The sequence below is a fragment of the Pantherophis guttatus genome, chromosome 4, assembly GCF_059756535.1.
Source record: "Pantherophis guttatus breed Tessera chromosome 4, ASM5975653v1, whole genome shotgun sequence".
NCBI classification, from domain to species: Eukaryota; Metazoa; Chordata; class Lepidosauria; order Squamata; family Colubridae; genus Pantherophis; species Pantherophis guttatus.
Window position 1 is genome coordinate 69,771,327 of NC_142066.1, and position 26,199 is coordinate 69,797,525.

The 26,199-nt window shown below is 37.3% G+C and overlaps 1 protein-coding gene and 1 long non-coding RNA gene across 4 annotated transcripts in view; one reads left to right on the plus strand and one right to left on the minus strand.

Moving 5' to 3' along the window:
• The window catches only part of CNTNAP2 (contactin associated protein 2), a 1,550,102-nt gene that overhangs the window by 21,687 nt on the left and 1,502,216 nt on the right, over positions 1-26,199 (minus strand). For 2 of the 3 annotated variants that reach the window (XM_034416464.3, XM_087892376.1), the window contains exons 22-24: positions 19,464-19,694; positions 5,564-5,632; positions 1,968-2,693 (exon numbers count right to left, since the gene is read on the minus strand). In XM_034416464.3, the coding sequence (XP_034272355.1) occupies positions 2,494-2,693; positions 5,564-5,632; positions 19,464-19,694 (500 nt within the window). In that variant the 3' untranslated portion in view covers positions 1,968-2,493. Of the gene's footprint in view, positions 1-1,967; positions 2,694-5,563; positions 5,633-19,463; positions 19,695-26,199 lie in introns of those variants that run through there. The other variant, XM_060691806.2, reaches the window with a different exon arrangement.
• LOC148114158 (uncharacterized) lies at positions 1,827-25,802 on the plus strand. Its single transcript, XR_015733890.1, has 5 exons — positions 1,827-1,948; positions 3,891-4,007; positions 5,071-5,152; positions 21,774-21,839; positions 25,663-25,802. It is a non-coding gene; the product is annotated as an uncharacterized LOC148114158 (long non-coding RNA).

Sequence of the window (26,199 nt, forward strand, 5' to 3'; positions counted from 1 at the left end):
TATTCCTCCATAAAGGGTTCTAGGCAAACTGATCTCCATCTGGTGTATTCACTATGCAATTATGACTGTATAATTAGGAGCCAGTTTGGTTTAGGGGTTAAGGCACCAAGCTAGAAAGCAAGAGACTGTGAGTTCAAGTCCTGCCCTAACTATGAAAACCAGCTGAGTGAACTTGGGCCAGTCATTCTCTTTCAGCCCAAGTCACCTCAGGGGTTATTGTTGTGATTGGCAAAATGGAAGGAGGAAGATGCACTGGATATGTTCATTGCCTTGAATTATTTGTAAAAATAATAAAAGGCAAGATATAAATAAAAAATAAAAATATCATCATTGCTATTATCATCATCACCATTGGCCCTAAACCTCTTCTTTTTATGCTGTATGTCTTGTATGAAGTTTTATTACTGTGACTGTATATTTGAAAGTATTTTGTATTGATGCGGTGACATTACAATTTGATCGTTATTATAACACACTGCAATTACTTCATTAATCTTCTTTTGTTGAAGAGGAATACTTGATAAAAAGTTAATATAACAAAGCAATAACCCCTCACATATGATAAAGACTTCAAAAAGTCTCAGCGAAGAACCTTCTTGATCAACAATGGACATAAAAAAAAAACACCCCACCACATTGAATCAGATTCATACCCATTTAACCCCTATGAAACTCCTCCAAGAAACCAGAAAATTGTAGTTCAGTGAACTTGCTTTTGGAAAATTACAATTCTGTATCAACAGTTACATTTTGCTGATTAAACCAATTAGAAATGGATTAACATTTGGTGTATGGAAATAATCTCCCTTGTCATAATTTGATAATCCAAAATGGCCCAGTGTACATTCAATTCATAAGAAAGCTCATGCCACAATATTAGATCTGGGTCAACTTTTTCACATAACTATATCTGCTAAAACATAGATGCATGTGACTTGTGTGAATTGATTCCAGAGCCTTCTCTTTCATAGATATGTGCATTTTAATTCAGCAATGTGACTCTTAACCCTGAATAACAGATTCAGCAAACCTGCTTATAAGAAAATGCTTTGGAATGTATAATTCTGAGCTCTGGGTGATAGGATTATTCAGTCTTTTCATTTTTGCTTTTCCACTAAAGGGAAACTCTTTCAAAAATCTATTTCAAACCAGGATTTATGAAGATTTAAAGAAGAAGAAAAATCATATTTGTGTATTAAATTTGTTTGCTAAATAGCAATATGCCTATAATGTGAATTTATGAGAACCATTTTCAATGAACATATAAGTTTGGTTCTAATTTCCTAGTATGTATCTATGTAAATATATGAAACAGTTATGTCACAAGTGGAAGAAATGTCATATGGTGGTGTCAGGTCAGAAGAGTTGTAACAGAGTTTCACCAAGAAAATTAATAAGGTTTTTTGTGCATTAAAGTGTGCCTTTTTGACTACAAGAATGAAAACAACAGCATGTCTGTATTATTGATAACAACTTCACAATATTATTATATACCCAAATCAGATGGAGATTTCAAAGTGCTAACAGATTAATGGCCTATTAAAAACATAGAAATCTGATTTTATCCAGGCATGTCTTAAAGCCCGAGTTCTTGCTTTTTCAGGGGCCATTTATTATAAGTAGATTTTTAAGATAGTTTCATAGTTATGGTTTCTCATAAAGAGAATAATTCGGTGAACGCTCCCCACAAATTGACTGCCGCTGAAATGTGCTATTTCCTGTGAAATTTGTAATTCAGCAATGTTGAATATTCTGTGGGACAAAAGCTTTCTGTGAAACCCCAATATTCTCATTCTCAGAAATTGGAGCAATGCTGATTATGGACATTTTGTACGTGATTTCAGATAAGAAAAGTGACTGACATGTTTACACCAATAAAAGAAGATACACTTGGGATTCCTGGCTTTTTCAAACAATTACAGAGAATTCTGAGAATTTTCCAGAGAGGGTAAGTGACTATAAAGCCATTTGAAAGTACCCTGCAGTCTGATACCTTTAATCTTCAAATCAAATCAAATGACAATGTATGTTTCAACTATTATCACATCCTTTTTAGAACATGATGCTAAAAGGCTAGACAAGAATGCTCATAGGCTTCAGAAACAGATATCTTATTGTCTGGAGAGAAATATTCTAAAAGGGTTTTAAAAAAAAGAAAAATGATCCCTGTAGTGATAAGTATTTTTAAACACCTCTAAGCACAGATAGACAACAGTATTTACTGGCAATGATGAACTGCTTAAATTACTGAACTGTTTGGATTATTTTCGTGGATTAGATGTGTATAAAAAGGGCAATTCATGATAAACCAATATTCTTTTCTATTTGTTTGGGCTTGCAGTCTCAATGTTTGTCTGTCACTTGCACCTTGAGTTGTGCTGATCTTCTTCTTTTTAAAATTAGAAGTGCTCAAGAATCCATTAGAGAGCTTGTTGAAAAAAAATATTCTGCAACCCCACCCCAACCCCTGCTGTTTCCTCCTCCCATTTCATTTTAGATAAGCCACTCTTTTTTGCTCTCATCAATGGTTTCTGTAAAATTGGGATCATTGTTCATAATAGCGGCATCTGCACTCTCAGCAGATTCTGCCCCCTTGGCTTCATTGGTATGGTAGGTTCCCTTGTGGCGGAACATGTATCGAATGAGGAACACCAGGGTGCAGAGAATGGTGAAGATCACAACAGCAATAATACCTAAGAGAAATGTGAGAGTTTAACAAATTAAAAATAAGGGGGGAAGAAATATTCATTCAATAATATATTGTAATTAAACATACTTGCAGTTTTTCAAACATTTCTGCTAAATTTGACATTGCTAAAATATTTATTTTGTCAAGCCACCTTATGATATCATTCATTTAGTAAGAAAAATCTCACCAATGAGATTTAATTATTTTTATTAATAAATTAATATATCTTAAGTGGCAACTAGACAAAATGTGTATGAATTTGTGGTTCATATACTTTAATAATTTCTTTATTCACACAGTGAGAATTATGTACATTAAGTGCAATATTAATATTTTGAGATAATCAAACCAGTTCTTTACATGATAGCCATCTTCCTGTACTTAGGAAAGATGATGGATTACGCTGAAAACAACTACTTTACTTGCCTAACCACCTCAGTCTGAAAATTGTCACAGTGTCTAGTGAAGCATTAGAAAGTCCCACAAGCAGTTGTCACAACAGGAAACCAATAGACCCAATTGATCTGAATAGTTCTCCTTCAGAATTAGGCATAATGGGAAAGATGTGATGAAATTGCATTTCATCATTGCAACCATTTTGCTATCTCTCATACAAATCTCCATAGTCAACTTGCCTCATCTAAAAGGCCCCTTGATGAATTGTGATGATAATACATTTGAAGTTACATGCATGCATGCACATATCTGTGTATGTGTAAGGGGAAGAGAAAGAAAGAATGTGGTGATTAATGAGCTAAACTATGATCACAGAGAGTAGAAAGAAGAATCTCAGATGAGATAGGAACACTGTGTTTATATATCTACACAAATGTTATTATATTTATTATTAAACTTATATTCTGCCCATCTAGAAGAAAATTTATGTAGCTTACAATTATGAAAAATCAGAAAATAAACCATTAAAGCATTACACAATAAATATTAATACTAACATTGTGTTAGAATTGACAAGATGGGAAGGAAGGGAACAAAATGTGTATGGGGAAGAGGTGGAGTCTTTTCTTACTCCATTAACCACCTCCAGAATGACAAGTCTTCATTAGGACCCTACACCAGTTGGCAGAACCTTCAAGCCCTTTCAGAAGGCCAAAAGTGCAGGTACAGATACTATCTCAGATGGCACCAGTTTTCAGAGAATGGCAGCCACAACAGAAAACATTCTTCTTCTGGACCCCAACAGCCAGAATTCCTTGACCAATTGGGTTCCCAGGATGCTGGTGTGGGTAGAATGAACCAATACCATGGGATGAGACAATTCATCAGAAAGCCTGGACTCATGCCATGAAGGGATTTAAAGGTAAGAACCAACACATTGATTTGAACCCAGAAGTAAACCTGCAACCAGTGCAGCTTGTGAAACATTAACTATCCAGTGTCTCCAAATAGTCTGTGTGGCTGTATTTTGCACCAGCTATAGCTTCTGAATACTTTTGGAATAGTCGAAGCAGGAGATGACTAGGGCTTGAGTGACTGAGCACAGGGACTCCTGATTCAGGAAAGGGTCTAACTGGCACAGAACAAAAAGTTGAGCAAAGGCTCTCCTAGCCATGACTGCCATTAGGAATGCCTAATACAAGTTCAGGAGAACCCCCAAGGTATGCCACAGTTCTGTCTGGATATATTAGTGATATTAAATCCCAGAACCTGAAGCTCCATGGTCCCAAAGCCACTAAGTCTTACCACAGTTCAGCCAAATCCTTTGTCACCCATCCAAACCTCCACAGCCTTCAGGTGCTGTGACTGGGCAGTGACAGCATCTCTGGGTGACAGCATCTCTGGGTCACCAGGAATGAAGTTATAAATGATACTGAGTATCATCAGTGTACTGATGGTATCTCATCCCATCGTGGCAGGTGATTCGTTATATGAAGTTTAATCTACTCTACCAGAGGTTTTTGTATGGGGAAATGGGTACTATCAAGAAATGGGACTTAATGTAGGAACATTAAATAACCATCATACAGATGGAAGAATAGGATAGAATTTCCACCTAAATTGGATTATATTATTGTTAACCTAGGATTACAAATTGTAAAAGGAAGGCAATATTTGTTATCAATATTCATTCTTCTTGATTTAAATACTCCATTTTTTTATTTAATTGATTTTAGTTGCTGACAGTTCCTTTGTTTGGAAAGACTGTTTTATTCCCAAATTAATTTTACATATGCCTAATGAAAACAATCTCTGGCTCTTCACCTGTTTGTTTGTTTGTTTTTTTCTTTCATTGTTTATTTAGCTTCTCTTTAAGCATGAAGATAAATTTGCTCAATGCAATGTATGAAAAGATAAGGATCTGATTCTGAATCTGAGACTTTATTATTGGTTGAAATTGGCTTAATGATGAATTTACTTTGCAGAAACATTCCAACTTGAGACAAGCTATCAAAAACCAACCATGAAGTTAATCCATTTGGAAACTACATTCTTTTGCTGAATGAGGTTAAACATTCTGTTATATCTTTACTTAGTAATAAAAATGAGTTCATTAAAATGTTATTTCATTTTTTACCTCTCAGTTTAAGCACAAGGAATTGTTCATCAGCACCTTATATGAAGAAAGTGTCCCTAGCATCACGGTGACTGATAGTGGCTTAGTAAATTTGCTAAGTAAATTTACATAATTGATAATGGATTTAAATCTATCTAATTCTAGCCCAGCATCTTAATTATTAGATTATACTTGAATATTATAAAAGGAATGTTCGCATATTATGATCATTCAAAGAGGTATAAAATTTTCCAAAATAATTTGATCAATCTTAGGTAACTATGTACTCATACTGAAACTTATATTAAACTAACTGAATGTACTTATTTGTCAGTTCAAATAGATATATACTGCTTCCTTACCTCCAATAATTGCTGAATTTCTGTTAACACCACTTCCTATTACTTGACCATTGTAAGGAAGATCAGCACCTGATGTAAAGCGAAGCATAACATTTAGGTTGCATTTTTTTCAAAGTCTGTATCAGTCTAGGCCAGAACTAAAATTAAGATATCCTTGAATAGTAATATTAGAAGTATAAAGGAAATAGAAATATGAAATAACAAAGTTTCTAATATGGCATTAAATACCAGAAGGCCAGAATGGACTCAGTTAATCCACAGGAAATTCCTAAAGGGAGAGTCTCAATTTTGCCATAAACTTACTGGGCAGTAGAATATCCTTACTTCCATGTGGACTGTCAGTCATTCCAAGTCACTACAGGTTTTAAGGAAGACCATAGGTTAACAGCAAGCACAGTGACAGACATTAGTAACTAAAGGTATATAGATAAGAGAATATTGAAATATAGATTAGTTATTGGAAAGTACATACTTCCCTTGCTTAATGCTAGAGTTACATTCCTTAAAAAGCTTGCATAAAGCAAATTTGTATGAAGCACGACCTTGAGTCATTGAGTTATGAGATTTGGTGTCAGTTTGTATAACTCCAATATACTCCAATATATATATGTTTAGAACTTTATTCTTAGGCCCTTATGTTAATTAAACATTTTCTTCCTTGTTTGGTGCTCTATATACAGTACATTTTATCCATCTTTTTTATAGTTAGATTTCTAATGTGTATATTTATCATGTGCAATAAAAGAAGCAGAATGCCTCTTACATTTCTACCATAATTCTTTAGTAGAATACTATGAATTTTATTAGGATTCTTCATTATATTGCGCATAGCTTAAAACCTGGCTGTTGGACTGAAGGTTCTTGATCATCTTAGGAGAAATATAATATGTCCAAATTAGTTTCTAATGTTTGAGATTCTTTTTCTTTTCATTTTGGGGAAGGGTATTGGATGTGATCAGGGTGAAATGACTGGAGGGTAGTGCTATCTCTTCACAGAAAGAAGGCCTGGAGATGTAACTTCTGAGGGATTGGCTATCTCCCGACTGATTGGCTGCTGTGGTCTATACCCTTCCATTCAGACATGTCCATTTCTTCTCTGGCTTCCAGAAAAAACAGAATTTTACTAACATACCTGTTCTTTTTCTTTATTTCTGTGGCTCAGTAATTTGAATATTGACCTAATGAAAAACGGGTTAGCATTTTTACAGATACCCAAATGAGCTCCAGCAATGAATTGACAGGAAACAGTATGACTTCTTAAGCAAAAGGGGGTAACCAGTAAATGTCTGAAGGAGTAGAAGACAAGGGAAACAAAATGAAAGGTTGCCAAAGAAATAAAGTTTCTGGGATTGGAATGACAGGGAATTAAAGTGGCTACAAGAAAGTATTTAGAATGGATGAATGGTTCCTTTGTGTCAGAGTTGTCCTTGGCAGGACATAAGGACCATAATGGAGAGAGAGCCTGGAATAACATATTTTCTGTTTTATCTCTTCATTTTTTAAAATTTTATTTATTAAATTGATATAGCTGCCCTCTTTCCCAGAAGTGACTCTGGGTGGCAAACGGTAACCAATTTTTTTGCTTGAGAGAAGGTGCATCCTTTCTCCTCTTCTTGCTTTTGCTACCAATTAGTCAGAATATCCCTGCCCACTGCTATAGCAGCAGAATTGGTATACACTCACTATACAGTATAGTGAGACTTTTTAAACTATTGGCCTGATAGCAGTAGAACAGGAACAGAATGCCTTTGGGCTCTTCAGGAAGCAAATATATTATATATAAAGTGAATGTTTCCCTCCAAAATAATTTTATCACAGGGAGGCAAACATTGGGGACTGACAAATACATGCTGGTTCCATACTAGGATAATTTATTGTTTTTCATAGAAAAATATTGACATAGCACAAAAAGTAGCTGCAAAACATTCCATTCTTATAATTGTATACAGCATTTATTTCCAATAATTTTATTTCTTATTTTTAAAAAATCTTTCCTCTTTATTTTATTATCCTCTTGATGATATGATTTAGGGTTTTGGAAATTAGAATTCTAGCCAGTAGAATATAACAGAAAGAGATAAATAGAGAATTAAATACCACTGTTAACAAAGCAAACCATTAGGACAGATTGTGTAGAGCAGGGGTGTCAAACTCGTGTCGTCACGTCGTCGTCATGTGATGTATTGCGACTTCCCCCCTTTGCTAAAACAGGTGTGGGCATGGCCAGCGCATGACGCATCTGACCTGCAGGCCACGAGTTTGACAGCCGTGGTGTAGAGTGAATAAAAAATAGATGTTTATTGTGAATCATTCTTCAGGCTACTTTTGCTGACTGCCTACTGACTGCAATTTGGCAGCTCAAATCTCACCAGGCTCAAGGCCAGTAAAATGAGGATCCAGGTTGTTGGGGGCAATATTCTGACTCTGTAAGCCACTTAGAAAGGGCTGTAAAGCACTGTGAAGCGGCATATAAATCTAAATGCTATTGCTATCTCTTCCTTGATTATTGTCTCTTTTGTTCCATTTGATTGATATTACATTCAAACTTGATCAATCTTTTGTTTGAAGTCAGTAACAAAACATGTCACTATTAAACTATTCACCAAAGTTTGTTGCAGATAAGATCAGCTCATTTGGAATTACATATTTAGCATTGAGGGAGGGAAGAACCAATAATAATTACTCCCTTTATTCTTTGTTCAGCTTTAAGAATCTGCATTCCAGACCAGCATATTATGCTCTGGCTGCCAATTTCACTAACATTTCCCACTTGAAGCAGGGGCTTCAAGTTGCTCATTAGCCTCACACATCATTCTGACCATTTACTGTTCTATTGCACAGAAACTGTATCTACATTTCATTTATACATACAATTAGCATGTGCAAGTTTAATGCAGGTATTTTTGAGTCATCATGAAGGATTAAGCCAAGAAGGATAAATGTATAATGAAAAATTTATTCCATTCAATTCTTTTAAAATATGTTTTGTTAACATGTTTTAAGCCTACAGTGAAATTAGAATCTCACACCAAAATTTTCACTTTTCAGATTTTTTTAATATAATTCTGAAGTGTAAACCTATATATGTATAGATGGGAACTGCTGTTAAGTAAGTAACAGTAATAGAGTTGGAAGGGACCTTGGAGGTCATCTAGTCCAACTCCCTGCTCATGCAGTAGGGATTCGAACTGCTGACCTTTCTGATCAACAAGCTCAGTGTTTTAGCTACTGAGCCACCTAGACTTGTTCTAAGTCCCTTTTGTAGTAGCCTGATGGGCTGTCATCAAAATTAATGCCATCACCATCTTTCTTGGTTTCTTATTATTTTATTTATATAATGCCAAAATAATTTCAATTCCATTGTTTAACTGAAATAAATTGATCAGTTTTATTTCAGTGAAACAATCTCAGCCAAAGAATAAGTATCCAACGAACCAAATTGAAGTGTTGTGGAAAAAAAACAGTAGTTAACTTATTTTGCAAGGTAGGACATTTCTTTACAGAAAATTAAGCCCTCTTCCATATGGCTGTGCCTTTCATTTCCAAACCATAGCAATAACTTCTGCATGGTTTTACAGTGACATGCAACTATCCCCACTTTTCCCTCATGTGTGCGCCTGCTCTCCAGCTGACCATAACAGAGTTGCAGCAAAGCCTCTCTTCCTTTTGGCTAAGAAAGTTTTAGGGAACAAGACATGGGTTCATGGAACTTTGGCTTTTGAAGGTACAGCAATCTTGGTAATAGGATGGGACAAGGAAGAACATATTTTATGTTATTTGCCCCAAATGATGTAGGCTATGTGCAATTAAATAACTACCAATAAAAGAGAATATTTGTAGCTCATTGTTGAAATGAAGGGTCCTCGGTGGTCTATGAGCTTGTTTTCTTGCAGATGTTTTATTATCCAACTAGGTAACATAATTAGTTCTAGTCATAGAACTAATGCTAGTAGAACTAGTGCTGATGATGTTACCTAGTTTGGGTAAAGAAATGTCTGCAAGAAAACAACCAAGTTCAGAAAGCACCAAGGACCCCTCAATTAAATAATTCCTAAAATACAATTCAAAAACCCAAGCATCTGGAAAGAAGCACAATCTTTCTAAAGCAATAAAACACACAAGGCCCCCACTGACTCTAGTTCAAGAGCTGGGGAACAGCCAAATATTCAGGTGGTTTTAAAAGGCGTCCATGGTGGGGCCAGATTAATAGAGATTTTTCTGTGACAGAGAAGATATAAAGTGGTATTGTTTAATGGAACATGCCAACTTTGTCCAATTATAGAGCTTGGGCAGAAACCACAACAGCCAGGCACTCCTTTAAATAACTAGGCCCCAAGCCATAAAGATCATGCAGATTGCTCTAGTTTGAATTCCAAAAGAAATAAATCTTAAGTGTATTAAACTATTGCATGATCTTCTTTACATCTTTGTAAACAAATCACTGTCATAGCATATAACAGAACTTTGTTGACTTTGGACAGCTAAGAAAAATGCAACCTGATTAGTACTTTGGTAGGAACCCCTGGATAATATCTGGGCAGTAGGCTATGGTGTAGTACAATCCTTACGGTGTTCAAATGGTGCTTCAATTCTTTTGGAATTTCACCCAAGGTGCCTATTACTATTGGTTCTACCTTTTCTTGCCTTTGCCACAGACATTCTAATTCTATTTGTAGGTCTTTGTATTTTATTATCTTCTCCAGTTATTTCCCTTCTATTCTTCCGTCCACAGGCACTGCCTTGTCCACTATCCAGACTTTTTTGTCTTTCTTATCGACAATTGTTAAGTTTGGGGTGTTATGTGGCAGGTGCCTTTCTTTTTGAATTCTAAAGTCCCAGAGCAATTTAACTTCTTCATTTTCTATTACTTTCTCTATTTTATGGTCCCACCAGTTCTTACTCGAGGCAAATGATATTTCTTTCAGAACTTCCAATGCTATTTGTTGCTACTTTGTCATGCCATTGCTTGTAGTCAGTCTGTGTAATCTTCTTGCAGCAGCTTTCTTGTGGTCCACCGTTTCCTCAGCTTCTTTGCCTAGGCGGCACTTACTGTCTGTTGCTGTCTTTTCAGTTCTGACTTTGTATGCATTTGTCCTTAAGGTTTGGTCTTGTGCAGCCAGAATTAATCTCTCAGTCTCTTTCTTTAACTTTCCTGCTCTTAGCCATTGCCAGGTCTTGTTATTATCTGCTTTCTCTGCTATTTTCTTAATGTACTGGCCATGCAGTGCTTTGTCTTCCCATTCCTATATTCTGTTCTTCATTTGGTCTTTCTTGTAGGCCAGTTTGGTCTCTCCAGTAATCAACAAGCCTTCCTGGCATAGTAACTTAAATGCATCTTCTCCATTGTCCCTCAGATATTCTTTCAAAGGCCTATTTTCTTCTTCAACCATCTGATGTGCTTGCAACCTCCATGCCCACCTATTTGCCAACCTATTTGCTACAAGGATGAAGGTCATGATTAATTGTCATTATTTTTCTGGTCTTTCTATCAATTACTTTTAGTTCTGCTTGAGTCCAGTCCCCTAATCCTGCTGTGCATCAAATGACTGGAATTGCCCAAATAATAATTATTTCCTCCATTGAGTTTGAACTTAAGATCTTCTTCACTCTCTTGATGTATTCACCCCTAACCTTTTTCTTGACTTCAGCATGCTTGATGTTGTCAGCTTAAAGGATACTTAGGTATTTGTAGTAATCATCTTCATCCAGGCTCTTAATGTTACTTTCGTGGGGCATCTTGATTACTTCAGTTTTCACTATTTTCCTTGTTTGATATGAGTGTGGCACATTTCTCCAATCCAAACTCTATTGCAATATCTTGGCTATATATGTGGACAGTGTTGAGCAGCAATTCCATTTCAGGTGGAATATTTCCATACAACTTCAGATTATTCATCACTACTACTACTACTACTGTTGTTGTTGTTATTATTATTATTATTGATTTAATCTTCAATTCAATTTACAATTAAATTAAATTAATTAAATTAAAGTCCTAACCAACAGTCTAAGAGCTGTTAAAGTAACATCTAGGTATACAGGCAGTTCTTAGCAGGGTGGTTTTTTGCAAAGTCAGAATATTCAGTCTGATAAGTTCAAAGTTTCAAGTTATCTAGTTTATCTAATTTGATATTGCTCCAATGGCCATATTACTATTGGTACAACCATTTATTTCTTCCTCCACTATCACTCAATTTCAATTTGCAGATTGCACTATTTTGTTCCTTTTTTCTAGTTGTTTCTCTTCAATTCACCTGGTATTGCAATATCAATGAACCAGATTTTTTTCTTTTCCACAATAATGATATAGGTGTGTTGTGGGCCAAATATCTGTCTGTTTGGATTTGAAAGTCTCACAAGAACTTGACCTGTGCATTTTCAAGAACATTGTCAATTTGGTACTCCCAGTAATTTTTCCTGCATTCCAACCCAAACTTCTGGCAAAGTTTCCAATGTACGATTTTGGAAAAATGATGCTATAATCAGTTTGTGAGATTTTGCTGCAGCCACTGATAAGATGATCCACTGTTTCATCTTTCTCACTGCATAGGCGGCATTTGCTGTTGTTATTGACATGTTGAATTTTTGCTTTCATGGAGCTGGTCTGCAGTGCTTATTTTTGGACAGCAAAAATGAATCCTTCAGTTCCTTCTTTCCTTCTCCTTCTCCTCTTCCTATCATCATCATCATCATCATCATCATCATCATCATCAGTCATATAGTTAGCCAGATATTTAAAGGGGATCTGACATTTTGGTCCATCTATCAAACCCTTTCCAAGGACATGAGATTGGCACACATTTTTGTTTGTTATATTAAAGGTATTATCATAAAATGTAAACTGTTCTAAATAAAGCTGCCTTTTGCAATTGATTGATGTGATTTTGTCAATACCAATGATCTTCAAATGATGCTCCAAATCTTTTGTAATTGCACCCAAGGCACCTAATACCTTTGCTTTTTTCAGCTGTTCTATTTCTATTTATTTATTTATTTAATTTATATGCCACCCATTGACACTGGATTGGATTCCAAGACAGCTTTCTGCCTCCTGCCAGCCCATTGTCCCTGTTGTGCCCCTTGACATTGAAGCAGATCCTGGTACAGTTCTGCCCTTCTGCTCCAATCTATGGAGAGGAATCTGTACTCATTGGCAGGATAAGAACACAGGCTTTGACTGTGTCTTGTCTCCCTACTGACCCTCAGGGCTTTTTCCAACTTTTGTTGGATACCAATCTTACCATGCCTTTGCCTCTATTGCCACAGATTTTTCATGTTGTGATTTTCTCCATTCTTTCTCTTCTGTTCTGCTAATTCTAGATATTGCAATGTCCAATATCCAATTTCTATTCATTGTTAATTCTTGGTTTAACAATGGCGACAGGGACTGTTGGGATTGTGGTCAGTAAGCAACAAAGTCATCGCTTTATGACCTCATCACTTAGAGATGGAAATTCCAGTTTTGATTGTGGTTGAAAGTACTGGATTACTTGTATTGCACTGGTTGTTTGTAATTCCTTTTCTTATTAACTGTTTGGCAGTTATAACCTCCCTGGCCCCCTTAAGTGACCTCAAAGAAGATGACTGCTTTATTGCCTTTGTTTGCCTAAGTTATTCCTTCCATGAAAGTTTTATGAACAAGTTTATGTTTTACCTGTTACAAGAAAGAAAAGCTAGTTCCCTTGGTAATTAGCAGGGAATATGAAAACCATTGTGGGGCTCAAAGAAGTTATAAAGCTGTGTGTTCACCATATCTAAGTACACAAATGTACTGTATTCAGTGATGGATACAGAGGATTTGTGTAAAATTATTAGGAAACATAAAGAAAATGCTATTATGTATGTAGCTTGCTTGCCAGATTGTAGACTTGATCACATAATCCACATCCATGCACCATCTGCAATTCCATGAATGAGACATTACTTTTCACTTTCTACAGACTCAGACATCAGTATTTCCCTTTACTGGAGAGATAAATTTTTGGGGAGAATTTAGTAGAAGTCCATGGAATAGAAAAGAACAAAGTCTTCCATCTCTCCAGCAGCCTCTGAATAGAGAATGAAAACTTCAGCATGAATGTCCAGGAAACGGAGACATAGGAACTACTGCTTTAGCAGCCTTCTATTTCATCTAGCTTGGAATTTGTAGTAGGTTTTTTATTTCTTGCTTCATTAAGTCACCATTTGGGGCAACATTTGGGGCAAGGGTGCCAAAGATGCCCTATATATCTATGCTAAATGACTTCTGAAAAAGGCACTTTGAGATTTCCAGCCTTGCACTCTATGGGTCCACAAAACACCCAAATTGATTTATTAGTAGATTTGAAAACCACCGCTGTGAGCACACAACACAAGAGAAATTTTTGGGAGAAAATTGATGGAAAATATATAGCAGTCTGGACCTGAGTAAGAAGCAGAGTAGATGTAGGAAATCTCTCAAACTATTATACTGATCTGGGGCATCACCCAACTGTTTTTAGATCTCATCAGTCAAGAATAATTAGATCTGATGGACATTCTTAAGATGGAAATAACACAATTTCCCCATTTTCTCAATAAATAGTTTTATGATTAATATGGAAAATGCAAGAGTAAATAAAAAGAGGCACAAAAATGAATCTTGAAGAACACCAATAACAGTAACAGAAAAAAGAATAAAACTACTCCAATCAGAAAAAAAAAAACAAAAAAACCCAAAGGACACATTTGAAAAAACAATTTTTGTGTCAATGGGAAAAAGAATTTGATAGTATCCAGGAGAAAGATTTTACAAAGGAATATAAGGAGGAAGATATAAACATCAAGAGAAGTTGAAAACAAATAGATGAAGGGAAATATATTCTAGGAATAATAGCAGATTACTCTTTGGTAATGAGCATTTCATCATGTAAAATGAGAAAATATGTGCATCAAAAAAGTAAATTAAAAATCAATTTTTTTTTAAAAAAGAGGGACATATAAAGAAAAGCACAAAAAGATGGGAAGACACAAACATATAGAACTAGCAATATTATTCTAAATGCTACTTTCTCATACAGCTCATGACATGCAGAAATAAAATAATTCATAATTGAGTAACTGTGTACTTACAATCCTGAGGACTGCTATACTAGGTAATACAGCATACATTTTCTCCCAAACAATAAATTGAAATGTTAAAGCTTAAATATGTTTTCATGAAGAAATTAGTCACAACAGTATATGTTTGGATTTGTGATGCTGTTGACAATAAGAAAAAAAAATGATGTGCCTTCTGAGAGCTTTTGCAAAGCTTTTGATCTTCTACAGATTTCCTGTTTATAGAAGATGTTAATAAAGGACTTCATCATGGCCTTTGTTATATATTATATCTTTCAGTGCTGGCCAAAGCATTTTGCTGCCAGAAATGCCATATATTTCCTTCTATTTGTTCTTCCTGGAGCAGGTACATTTATCAGTGGGTGGGATGAAGTAAATAAATGCTACATTGGTTTTAGGAAAATGATGGCTCAACTGCTATTTCCAGTTTAAAAAGATTACATGGCAATTGATGTCAAAGGATATTTCCCAAGACTATCAAAGGGTAGTCCTTTTTCTAGTAGGTAGATCTTGGAGATGGTTTGACTTGGTGTAAGGAAACATCTTATTTTCTAGTCTAGTCTAAAAGATTAATACCACATCTGTTTTACAACAGAGAGCCGATATATAATTGCTTTCATTCCGTGGTCAGTCCAACACATTGTGGTCCCCCCGCCCCAAAACTGAACTCCAAGGAAAACAATTCCATGGCTATGCATAAAGAATACAAACTGGCCCATGAACCTTTTTTCTATGTCTCTGGTTTGTGGTTTAAATTATTAATTTATGAATAAAGAAGTTAAAATTACTATGACACTTTTTAAAAAACACCTGAAGTAAGACAACTGGGAGTAAGACTAAGGGAATAACCAGTTTTGGATTCACTGTTACACACATCAGGCACTCAAACTCTCATTGCTTGTCTTTACCATAGTCACTATGAATGTGTTTGAATCATGGCTGATTATGTTTACAAGTAATCCCCAATTCATGACTATAATTGGGACTGGGATTTCAGTTGTAAGTTATAGCAGTCATAAATCAAGGCACCCAATTTTACAGCCATTTTGGGGTGATCGTTATAAATTGCATTTCCCCCCCAAAATGGCAAAAAATGCAAACAACTGGCAAAAAAGTTGCATATTGCATTCATGTAACCATGGCATGCTGCAATCAGTCATTAATGTGAGTTGGTTGCCCAAAACCTAAAATGTGACTTCATCTGACTTTAAGCAGGTGTGGCACAAGATTTTATGTTGCCTGGAAGTGCTTTACAGGCTATATGGACTCTCTCTAAGGCCACTGTAAATAAACTGTTCTAAGTTGAGGACTACCTGCAATTTATTTGGAATTTATTAGATCATTTTGTTTCCTGAATAATTAGCAGTTTTTCTTTTTCTTATTTTGATTTTCCTGAAGTACTATATCTAGCAGATCCTTATACTGTATTCATATAACAAAACAGAAGTTAAATGGTGGATAAACATTGTTTTTTCCAATTGTAGATTTATATAGTTTGAGGCCATACCAGCACTTTTTGAATCATTAAATAGTCAATGAATACATACAGAATTGCTGATGTGCATATATATGGACATAAACTTATCCCTAAGAAGTACACTAAATAATTCAAATATTTTAGAAGCAATTGGAAGTTATCAGCCTTGATCTCAGTTTTTGCAATAAAAAGACTGCATGAAAAAAACTTCTAAATCTTCTTCCTAGAGTTATTCTTCTTCCTGGCGTTATTCCCACTTCTAGATAAACTTATAGTTAAATTTAAAGGAAAATAAGGTGAAGAGAGTTTTGAGTAGTCTTATTATTCTATCATTAATGTGAAAAGTTATCATGGTAACAGAGCAAAATTATCAGTAATGAAATGAGTAACAGCTATCACACAAGATAATATTTTGGGAAACTAATTGTCATTTCAGTAAGGTGACCAGACGTCCCGCTTTTGGCGGGACAGTCCCGCTTTTGAGCAATTTGTCCCGCGTCCCGCGGCATTTTTAAAAAGTCCCGATTTTTCATTCTGCTCCTGACTCCCGGCTGCCTCCTGAATCCCCGCTGATGGCTAGAGGGAAAAAAAAGTCTTTAAACTCTTGCCGCGGGGCTTCAAAGGGCCGACCTACAGCTGATCAGTGTTAAAAAAAAATGAATAGACCCATGTCTGCAAAAATAGAAAAAACAGCCCCTGTTAACAGCTTCCGCTAGGTTAATTAGCTGCAAAAAGCTGCAAAAAGTTCCTGGAGCAGATTTCCCCCCCCCCTAGCTATACTGAAAACAAAGGCGAAAGCGAAACTAAACCTGCAAGGTGACAAAATGAGGCAGAGAGAGATTTCTTTCTTTTTCTTTTTCTTTTTCCTCACCAAAAAAGGTAGGTACAAAACTGCAAACAATGGGAAATTTTGGGCAAAAGAGGAGAGTTCAAGATTTTAAAACACAAAAGAAAAAAAGCTCTATTTAACTAGGGAATTGTAATAATTGAGATACTATTAATAATTGTATATTGTGTTGAAAGCAGAAATGGTTAAGTTGTGGTTTGGAGGAATATATGGGGGAAATTATTTGGTTTATTATTATTGGTAAATATAATTAATTGATTTGTAAGAAATTGGATTGCATGGAAATAATTGGAATATTCATGTTCATATTGATTAATATACAAAAAAGATAGTTATATAACTAATTGATTTATATTAAAATGTTGAATTTGTATTAAACAACTGTATTACATAATTACATAATTAACCAATGTGAGGATGGATATAAAAATAGATGACAATGGGAAGGAGTATAATATAGAATAGAAGGGAAAAATTGAATTTGATTAAGATTAGAGATGAGGATGAAGGGTAATATTGTTTTTTTAAAAAAATAGATGAGGAATAAATATGGCAAAAAGGAAATATAGAAATTGTAAATTTAATTGAAATGACTAAACGCTGTTTAAATTTGTGAACCAGCCAAATATTCTGTTCAAAGAAAATACATTGTATGTTTGTATGTGTGTTTCTAATTATTGCTATTTATTCATATTTGTTCTCTTTTATTCTTTAAAGTTTAACAATTCATTCTTAATCTTAATATCTTTATATTTGCTTGGGGTTGGCTTTCTTCCCTTTCATCTTTTTTATTGTACAGCAATCTTTCTCCTCAAACCTACCACCACTCTCTTTTCTTTCCTTCTTACTTTCTCTTCCCCCCACCCTCTTTTTCTCCTCCCTACTTCCTCTTCCTTTCTCCTTCTCCTCCTCTCTTCTTCCCTCTCTTACCCTTACTCCTACTCTAATTTCCATTCCTTCATCCCTCTCTATTGCTGTATCCTTTAATGCATATGGACTACTCAGAGGGCTGAAAAAGTTATTTTTGACTGGTCCTCACACTTTTGACCAGTCCTTGAACTTATGACTGTCCTCACATTTTACATTTTTGCCCTATCTTGTCACCATGGTGAAGAGAAGCAGTTGTGAAATGAGTGACATGGTTGTTAAGAATGCTGCATGGGCATAAATGTGAGGATGGTCATAAGTGTGAGGACCAGTCAAAAGTGCGAGGACCTGTCAGAAATGACTTTTTTCAGCCCTCTGGTTAATCCTTTTGTGCATATGGACTACTCAGAGGGCTGAAAAAGTTATTTTAACTGGTCCTCACACTTTTGACCAGTCCTCGAACTTACGACTGTCCTCACATTTTACATTTTTGCCCTATCTTGTCACCATGGTGAAGAGAAGCAGTTGTGAAATGAGTGACATGGTTGTTAAGAATACTGCACGGGCATAAATGTGAGGATGGTCATAAGTGTGAGGACCAGTCAAAAGTGTGAGGACCTGTCAGAAATGACTTTTCAGCCCTCTGAGTAGTCCCTATACACATAGCCATGGCCACCCGGTCACATGACCAGCTAGCCACGCCCACCCAGTCACATGGCCTCCAAGCCACGCCCACACAATAAGTCACGCCCACAATGGTGTCCTTCTTACCAATGTTAAAATCTGTTCACCTTACCCTATACACATAGCCATGGCCACCCGGTCACATGACCAGCTAGCCACGCCCACCCGGTCACATGACCAGATAGCCACGCCCACCCAGTCACATGACCAGATAGCCACGCCCACAAAATAAGCCACGCCCACAATGTCCCTCTTTACCAATGTTAAAATCTGGTCACCTTACATTTCAGCAAAGTAACAATGTGGACATAGAATTAGCATTTTATAATTCAGATTAGATGTTAACTCTGCAAATATCTGTTTCATTACCTAAATGTCAAGAAAACAGAGATACTTTCTGGACCAAAGCAGTGCTGTGCATAGAAACAATTCTAAAATATTTTCATTAGTAATAAAGCACCCTCCTATTCTTCATTTCACAAATAAAATAAAGGTGTGTGAATTCCAAAGTGTTCATATAATATCCAGTTTGACTCCAATTTCAGTAATGGATTTCATTGGAAATGGAAATGTCACCTATATACTTGCTAGAATTTTACATATGTCCATGTTTAGGCAAAATTCTTAGGTATCAGTTCTTTTGTCAGTTCCATTTATCCCTTTGACAAAAATAAAAAAAATAAAATGTTTATCAGGGAAGTAGTTAAAAGTCTTACTGCTTTTGTCTTACTTAAAAGACTCTGAAAAATAAAAGCAATAATAATTGTTAATAGCTATGAAAGGATATATGTAATAGTTACAAAAACTCAGTGTGTATTTTTGAGAGAAAAAGAGAGAGAAAATGGTGGAAACAGATAACAAAAGAGAGGAAAAAGCTCTATATTTGTAAGCAGTCTTAGATCTTAAAAATATGTAATGTTTCTGCTATCATTTCATTCCCATTGTACCTGAATCTGGATGCCAAGGGTCTGTTGCAGAAGACATTGGTTGGATGGTTTGTGGATTTGCTCCGCAATTGGATTCCACAAGTTCTCCTTCTGTGTAAATGTGAGAGGAGATATTGGTCTGTCTCAAGGCTGCCTTGAGTGGAGTAATCTGGTTGAACTGCACACGTGACAAGCAACCCGAAAATCCTGGTGTGTTATATTTATGGATGTCTTGATCAATCTTTCCGAGTTCTAAGGAAAAAACAAACAACAGAAATGAGTTTATAACAATTTGTTTAGCACAAAAACTTCACCGGTACCATAGGATCTTGCAAAGATAATTTGTAGCATTCACAAAGATAGTTTGTGAATGCAATCAAAACACTTTTTATCTCTTGGAATTTACCTTATTATAAGCCTAAAAATAAATCATTCTACAACTTCATTTTTTCCCCTTTTAGATAATCTGCAATCAAAACACTTTTTATCTCTTGGAATTTACCTTACTATAAGCCTAAGAATAAATCATTCTACAACCTCATTTTTTTTTTCTTTTAGATAACCTACCTTCCAATTTTTTTCTTTTTGCAAATAGCATATATACATTAAATGCAGAAAGATTTATCTTCTATAAAACAAGATCAATGCAAAACATAAAAATAATTATTAAAAACATGAAAACAAATAAAAGGAACTTTAAATATAATACTTTAAGTAGTAATCAATTGGCACTATCACTGTCTTCAGATTTGTTGAACTTTATGTAAATAACCATACTCAATTTCTTCATATATATAGAATGCAATTTCCCCATATACTATACTATAAACTATACTATAATACTATAAACATATATAAACACTATATGTTTATAGTATTTATTCTTCAAGAAAAAAAGCTGCAATTTTTTTAAAAAAACAAAATTTTACTTTTTTAAAAGTGTTTTGAATGCAGATACTTACAAAGGATAATTTCACTCTTAAATCAGTTGATGTGACTGCTTTTGCTACAATGATTGATCATGCATACGAGATTTAAAATATACAACAAACTATATTGTCCAGCTTGTTTAGGCTCCTCAGGCATCATTATGCAGCAACAATTCCAATTTTCATGATTGGGAAAAGCAGAGAGAGTATATGGATGACAATTAGAAAACTGTCTATAACACAGACTTCTAAAGTTGATGTCTTTTTCTCATTTCTATCCAGTGAAGAATATACTAATGGGATTTTCTCATCATGCACACAAAGAGAGGAAAAACAATCCATCAGAATATTTTTTTTCTTAATTAAAACAAAACCATAATCCAAAAGTTCTTCTTCATAGTTGAATTAAAATACTACATATCAGTTCCTGAGTCAATAGAACTCTAACAGCATAACATTCAATATAGTGATGTCTATTCTGTTTATGCCCTAATCTGTGTTACCTTAACTCTGGTAAGATTCTGCCCAGCTGAATGAGACTGATAAAGTGTGATGTAAGGGTTCCAACCTATCATTAATATGTTAAGAAAGGGCTCCTGAAGAGATGATTGTCCTAATTTTCTTCGCCTTGAAGAAGCTGGAAGACGTCTTGGTGCTGGGGACTGTTTGTGGAGCCACTTGTGCAAATATTTGTTCTCTCATTATTATGTCAAATCAAATAAACCTTTTGCTATGGCTTTTGGGCCAGAAAGCACAATAATAAATATATAGGTTGTAATTATTTTAAAAAGTGTTAAAACATGGAATAATATTACATATGTTGTTATAGTAACAATAGTACAAATAATAGTGACAATGAGCAAAATTTGTGCTAAATCTCATAGGATGTATACAACAAATAATAGCACAAAATGAGACAATCTGGAAAAAATATCTTACATTTCTGGTCAGATAGAAGCAGTGACAGGTAGCAATAGCAATAGGACTTAGATTTATATACCACTTCACAGTGCTTTACAGCCTCTCTAAGTGGTTTACAGATATTGGCCCCAACAATCTGGGTCCTCATTTTACGAACCTCAGAAGGATGGAAGACTGAATCAACCTTGAACCACTCAGAATTGAACTCCTGGAGTGAGCAGTGAGTTAGCCTGCAATACTCCATTCTAACTACTGTGCTACCATGAATCAGATAGGCATGGTGCTCCCTACCAGGTAGTTCTTCATTATTGTATCATTATTACATTTCCAGCCCTGCATTTTGCCTAAAGATGGGGAGAAGAATGTGTCATTTTGTGATTGATACTTTGTTACAGGTTTCCAAGGATCTAACCCAATGATTCCAACACGAGGTATGCTTGATTCAAGATATCTTTATTCATATCATTTGTCTCTGTTACAGGTCATCGTCTGGAATGAATGTGGGGCCCCTGGACTGTACCTTTTATACCTGGGAGGTGGAGTTAAGGTAAGGAGGGGTCAAGGGAAGGGTCTGTGGGTGGATGTTAACCCTTGCTGTACCATAGACAAGGCATGTTAGTCATTTACATCTAACAAATCCCCCTCTAAATGTCTAACATGATGAGGTGTGTGTGCAGATTTCATTTGTATACCTAATTTCGTGGTGAGGTAGGCATGTTGCTTGCTCTGCAGAGGCTTGGTCAGTATGTCTGCAATCTGCTCAACAGTCTCGCAATGCACAGCTTTGATAAATCCGATGCTCGATAACTGCCTGATGTGTTTATGCTTGATGTCAATATGCCTTGACTTTTGCCCCACTGCGTCTGCCATAGAGATGTCTATTGCTGCCTTGTTTTCTTCGTGTATTATGATTGGGTAGACTGGCTCGATCCATATGTTAGAGAGCAGGTCATCGAACCATGTTAGGTTGTTTGCTGCCTTGGACAGGCATATGTATTCCGCTTCTGCTGTGGAGGTGGCAACCAGGTTTTGTTTTCCGGTATACCAGAGCACTGGGCAGTCGTTGATGAAAAACACGTAGCTGGACGTGTTCTTTCTGCTCTTCGTGTCTCCAGCCCAGTCGGCATCTGCGTAGCAGGTTAACATGGGTTCTTTGGAGCTGGATGGTTCCAGGTTTAGGCAAGCATCAGCGCTGTACTTAAGGTATCTGAGAATTCTTTTTACTCCTTTCCAGTGATATGTGGTGGGTTCACTGACGTGTCTGGAAAGGAGGTTGACCGCCAGGATGATGTCTGGTCTGGTCCAATTGGCTATGTAAAGCAGTGACCCTATAATGGACCTATACAGTGTGTTGTCCTTAAATGGCTCACTTCGCTCATACATGTGCTTTAGGAAGTCGGCCTGCATGGGTGTCTCGCAGGGTTTGGCTTCATTCATATTGCACTTATGTAAGAGTTCCAGTATTTTTTCTCTCTGAGAGAGTTTGAACCCGTTCTGTGTTTTGGTTATCTGTACCCCTAGGTACTTATTTACTTTCTCAATGATTTGAGCATGAAGTGCCTGCCTAGCTTCTCTGCAAAGGTATCGCACTTTCGTTTGTGTGGGCCAAAATATAAAATATCATCCACGTAAACTAATACGTACTCTATTGATGTATCTTCCTTCTTTAAGAAGAAGCAAAGGTCGGCAAAGGTGGGTGCGAAGCCCATATCCTTGAGTATTGCTGCCAAGCAATCGTACCACCTCTTTCTGGACTGTTTCAAACCGTACAAATTTTTGTTTAATAGCAAAGTGTCCCCTTGCATTTTGTTTCTTCTGGGGGGTGCCTTTACAAAGATTTTCTTATCAAGTTCTGCATGGAGGTAGGCTGTTTGCATATCAAACTGATACACTTCGAGTCCTAGGAGAGACCCTACTACCAGTGCAGTCTTAACACTTTCAGACCTGACTGTTGGTGAGTATGTGTCTGTGTAGTCCTCGGGGTACTTTTGGGTGAACCCCTGTGCCACTAGTCTAGCTTTGTATAGTGCCTCGTTGTTTTCGAGCTCTTTGATTTTGAAGACCCATTTAGTCCCAATGGCTGTCTTGTCGCTGGGCGCCTTAGAGGGGGTGTACATGTTTAATTCCTTCAGGCTGGCCATCTCTTTGTCCATGGCTTGCTCCCACCTATCTCTTTCCTCCAGTGGCAGCCTGAGTACCTCTTTGTACGAGTTGGGTGTTATTCTGTCAGTGTGTATGGATAGGATGTAATCATCGAGTCTTTTGGGGTTTTGTTCCTGTTGGACCTGACAGGCCTGTTGGGTGGTGCCTCACTGTTGTGCATGTACCTGGCCTCTTTCTTGGTGAGTGTGTCTACCTTTATTGTGGGATGATCTTCCTTCCATTCCTTAGTAGCTATTTCATGGTGCCTTGGTTTGCGCCTTTCGTGTTTGTGTGTGTCTGTTTTGTCCTGATTGCCCTCACCTCTTCCCCTATCTGTGTCTTCCTGTCTGTGTAGTATTTCATTGAGGTGTATCCTGGACCAGTTTGCGTTTTCATGAAACACTGCTGTTCTAGATATAATGAATCTGTTATCTCTGTCGATAAATCTATACCCCTTAGTCCCGGTGTCACAGCCCATGCCTTAACCTCCTCGAGACCTTTTCTCCCTTACGCCTGAGTTGCTTTGGGATGTGTACATCTGCGGTTACACCAAATATGTGCAGATGTCCTATTTGAGGCTTTCTGCTGTACATTATCTCATAGGGTGTTTTGTCTACTACACTGGACCGAAGTCTGTTCAATGTATAGTTGGAGTATGCAAGTGCCTCTGCCCAGAATGATTGCCCTAGCCCTGCATCTTCCAACGTGCACCTGGTCATGGTCTGCAGTATTCCGTTTTTTCTTTCTACCACTCCATTCTGAAATGCGGAAAACGGCGTTGATTTAAAGTGCAGTATCCCGCGTTCCTTCAACCAATTCAAGAACTCCCTGGATAGGAATTCGGACCCTCTGTCTGTCATTATCTGTCTTATTTTTGTGTTATGTTGTGTTTCCACCCTTTTGTAAAACTCCCTAAATTTCTGGAATGCTTCATTCTTGTGTCTGAGTGTGTACACGAACCCATATCTACTGAAGTTGTCTACTATGGTTAAGAAGTATCTCTTCTTGTATTTTATGGATGGTTTCATGGGGCCCACCAGGTCCATGTGAACCAAGTGGAAAGTGGACTTTGCGTGTGGCTCTCTTGGGTCTGGGCTTGGTTTTGATCTTAGAGCATTTACATACAGAGCACTCTAGATAGTTTTACAGCTCTTTATTTTTAAACCGTTTGAACATTCCAGCATTTTTTGTATGACTGGGAAACTGGCGTGACCTTGCTTTCGGTGTAGCAAGTGAGCGCAGTCATTGTGCATGGGCCTGCCAATGCACAATTTCCCATTGTGTGTTGACTCACGTGTCTGTTTGCTCCCTGTATTGTCTTCTGCCTTGTTCCCCTCTATTTCCCCATTGTCATCAGCTTCATCTTCGATGCCTGTTCTACGTCCTTGCCTTTCCCTGTCCTTGGTGTTTCTGGGGCAGTCCCTCTTATAGTGGTTCCTGGAACCACAAGTGTAACACTCTGGGATGCTGCTCTCCCTGACCTGGAAATCGACCCTCTTGGTCGTTCTGCCTTCCCTGCGACTTGCGTGGCGGTCTCTCCTAAGGCTGTCTTCTGCTATTAATTTGTTTGTGAGGGTTTCTAGTGTGAGGTGCTCTAGACTTAGGCTGTCTAATTGCGTTATGAACCCCTCCCAGCTAGAGTCAAGTGAATTGATTATAATGCTTTTCATGGTCTCATCTGATATCACTTCCCCCCTCTGTGTGAGTTCCAGTCTAGTAGCATTTAGGTTCAGTATGTGTTCCCCCATTGGTGTGCTGGCCTTGTGTCTAGCAGAGTAAAATTCCCTAGAGATCTTGGTTGTAGTGGCTACGCTTTTGCTGTAGAATAGGTTGTGTATTTTTCTTAGTATTTCTGGTACTGTTAGGTGGTGGCTTAGGCTAGGGTAGATGCTGGGAGAAATGCTTGCAATGAATATGTAAAATGCCCTGTGGTGTAGGCAATCCATCTCAAAAGACCATGGCTTTCTAGGGGGGGTCATTAATTAAGAATAACATATCCTCTCTTAGAAAAACCATTTGTAGCTGCTGGTTCCAGTTCAAGAGGTTTGTCCCATCTGTCTTAAGTTTTTGGAAATCAGCAGGCAAAGTCACAGTACTGTGTGTGGAATTACTCACATTCTGTGGCTGTCCATGGTTCCTTATGTGAGGGAACTCACAATATGGCACAGGGACACATGGTACTGCTCTGTATAGACTTGAGTCTATGTCCTTCTCTTCTCTTCTTGTAGGCGGCTCCTGCGCATGCTCGGGGATCATTCTCATCTGGCAGTCACTGAGGAAGATGTTTGTGTTCGCGGCTCCTGGTGGAAGGCCCCAAGCAGCAGGATGGGTCCATGGCTCGGCTCTGGGTGCCCTTGCTCGGTCGTGGTCCTGCCGGAAGGTCCGCTGAATCATCGGGTCATCCATTGGGGGCGTCACTGAAGTCGTCGGCCCCGTGAAGCTTGGCCTGGCATCCGGATGGTTCGGCCCGGTGCTGAAGCCTTGGATTCGGTTCAAGTCGCTCCTCTCGTCAGCTGCTGGTTTCAGATGACTTGGATTGGGCCTTTGGATCGGTGAGTGGTGTGCGGCTCCCCAGGGATCGGATGGGTGCCTCGGGCATAGCATGTAGAGGTCCCCGGTGGGTGGCGGTGGACATCGTGGCCAGCTTGGGAGATCGGCGCGGTCCGGGTAAATCCTTTCTAGGTCCCTTGGGTAGCCGGTTGTCCTGTCTGTGAACATGGGTGCCCTTTTGTGCGGGCCTGGTAGCCTGGTCTTTTCATTAAAGG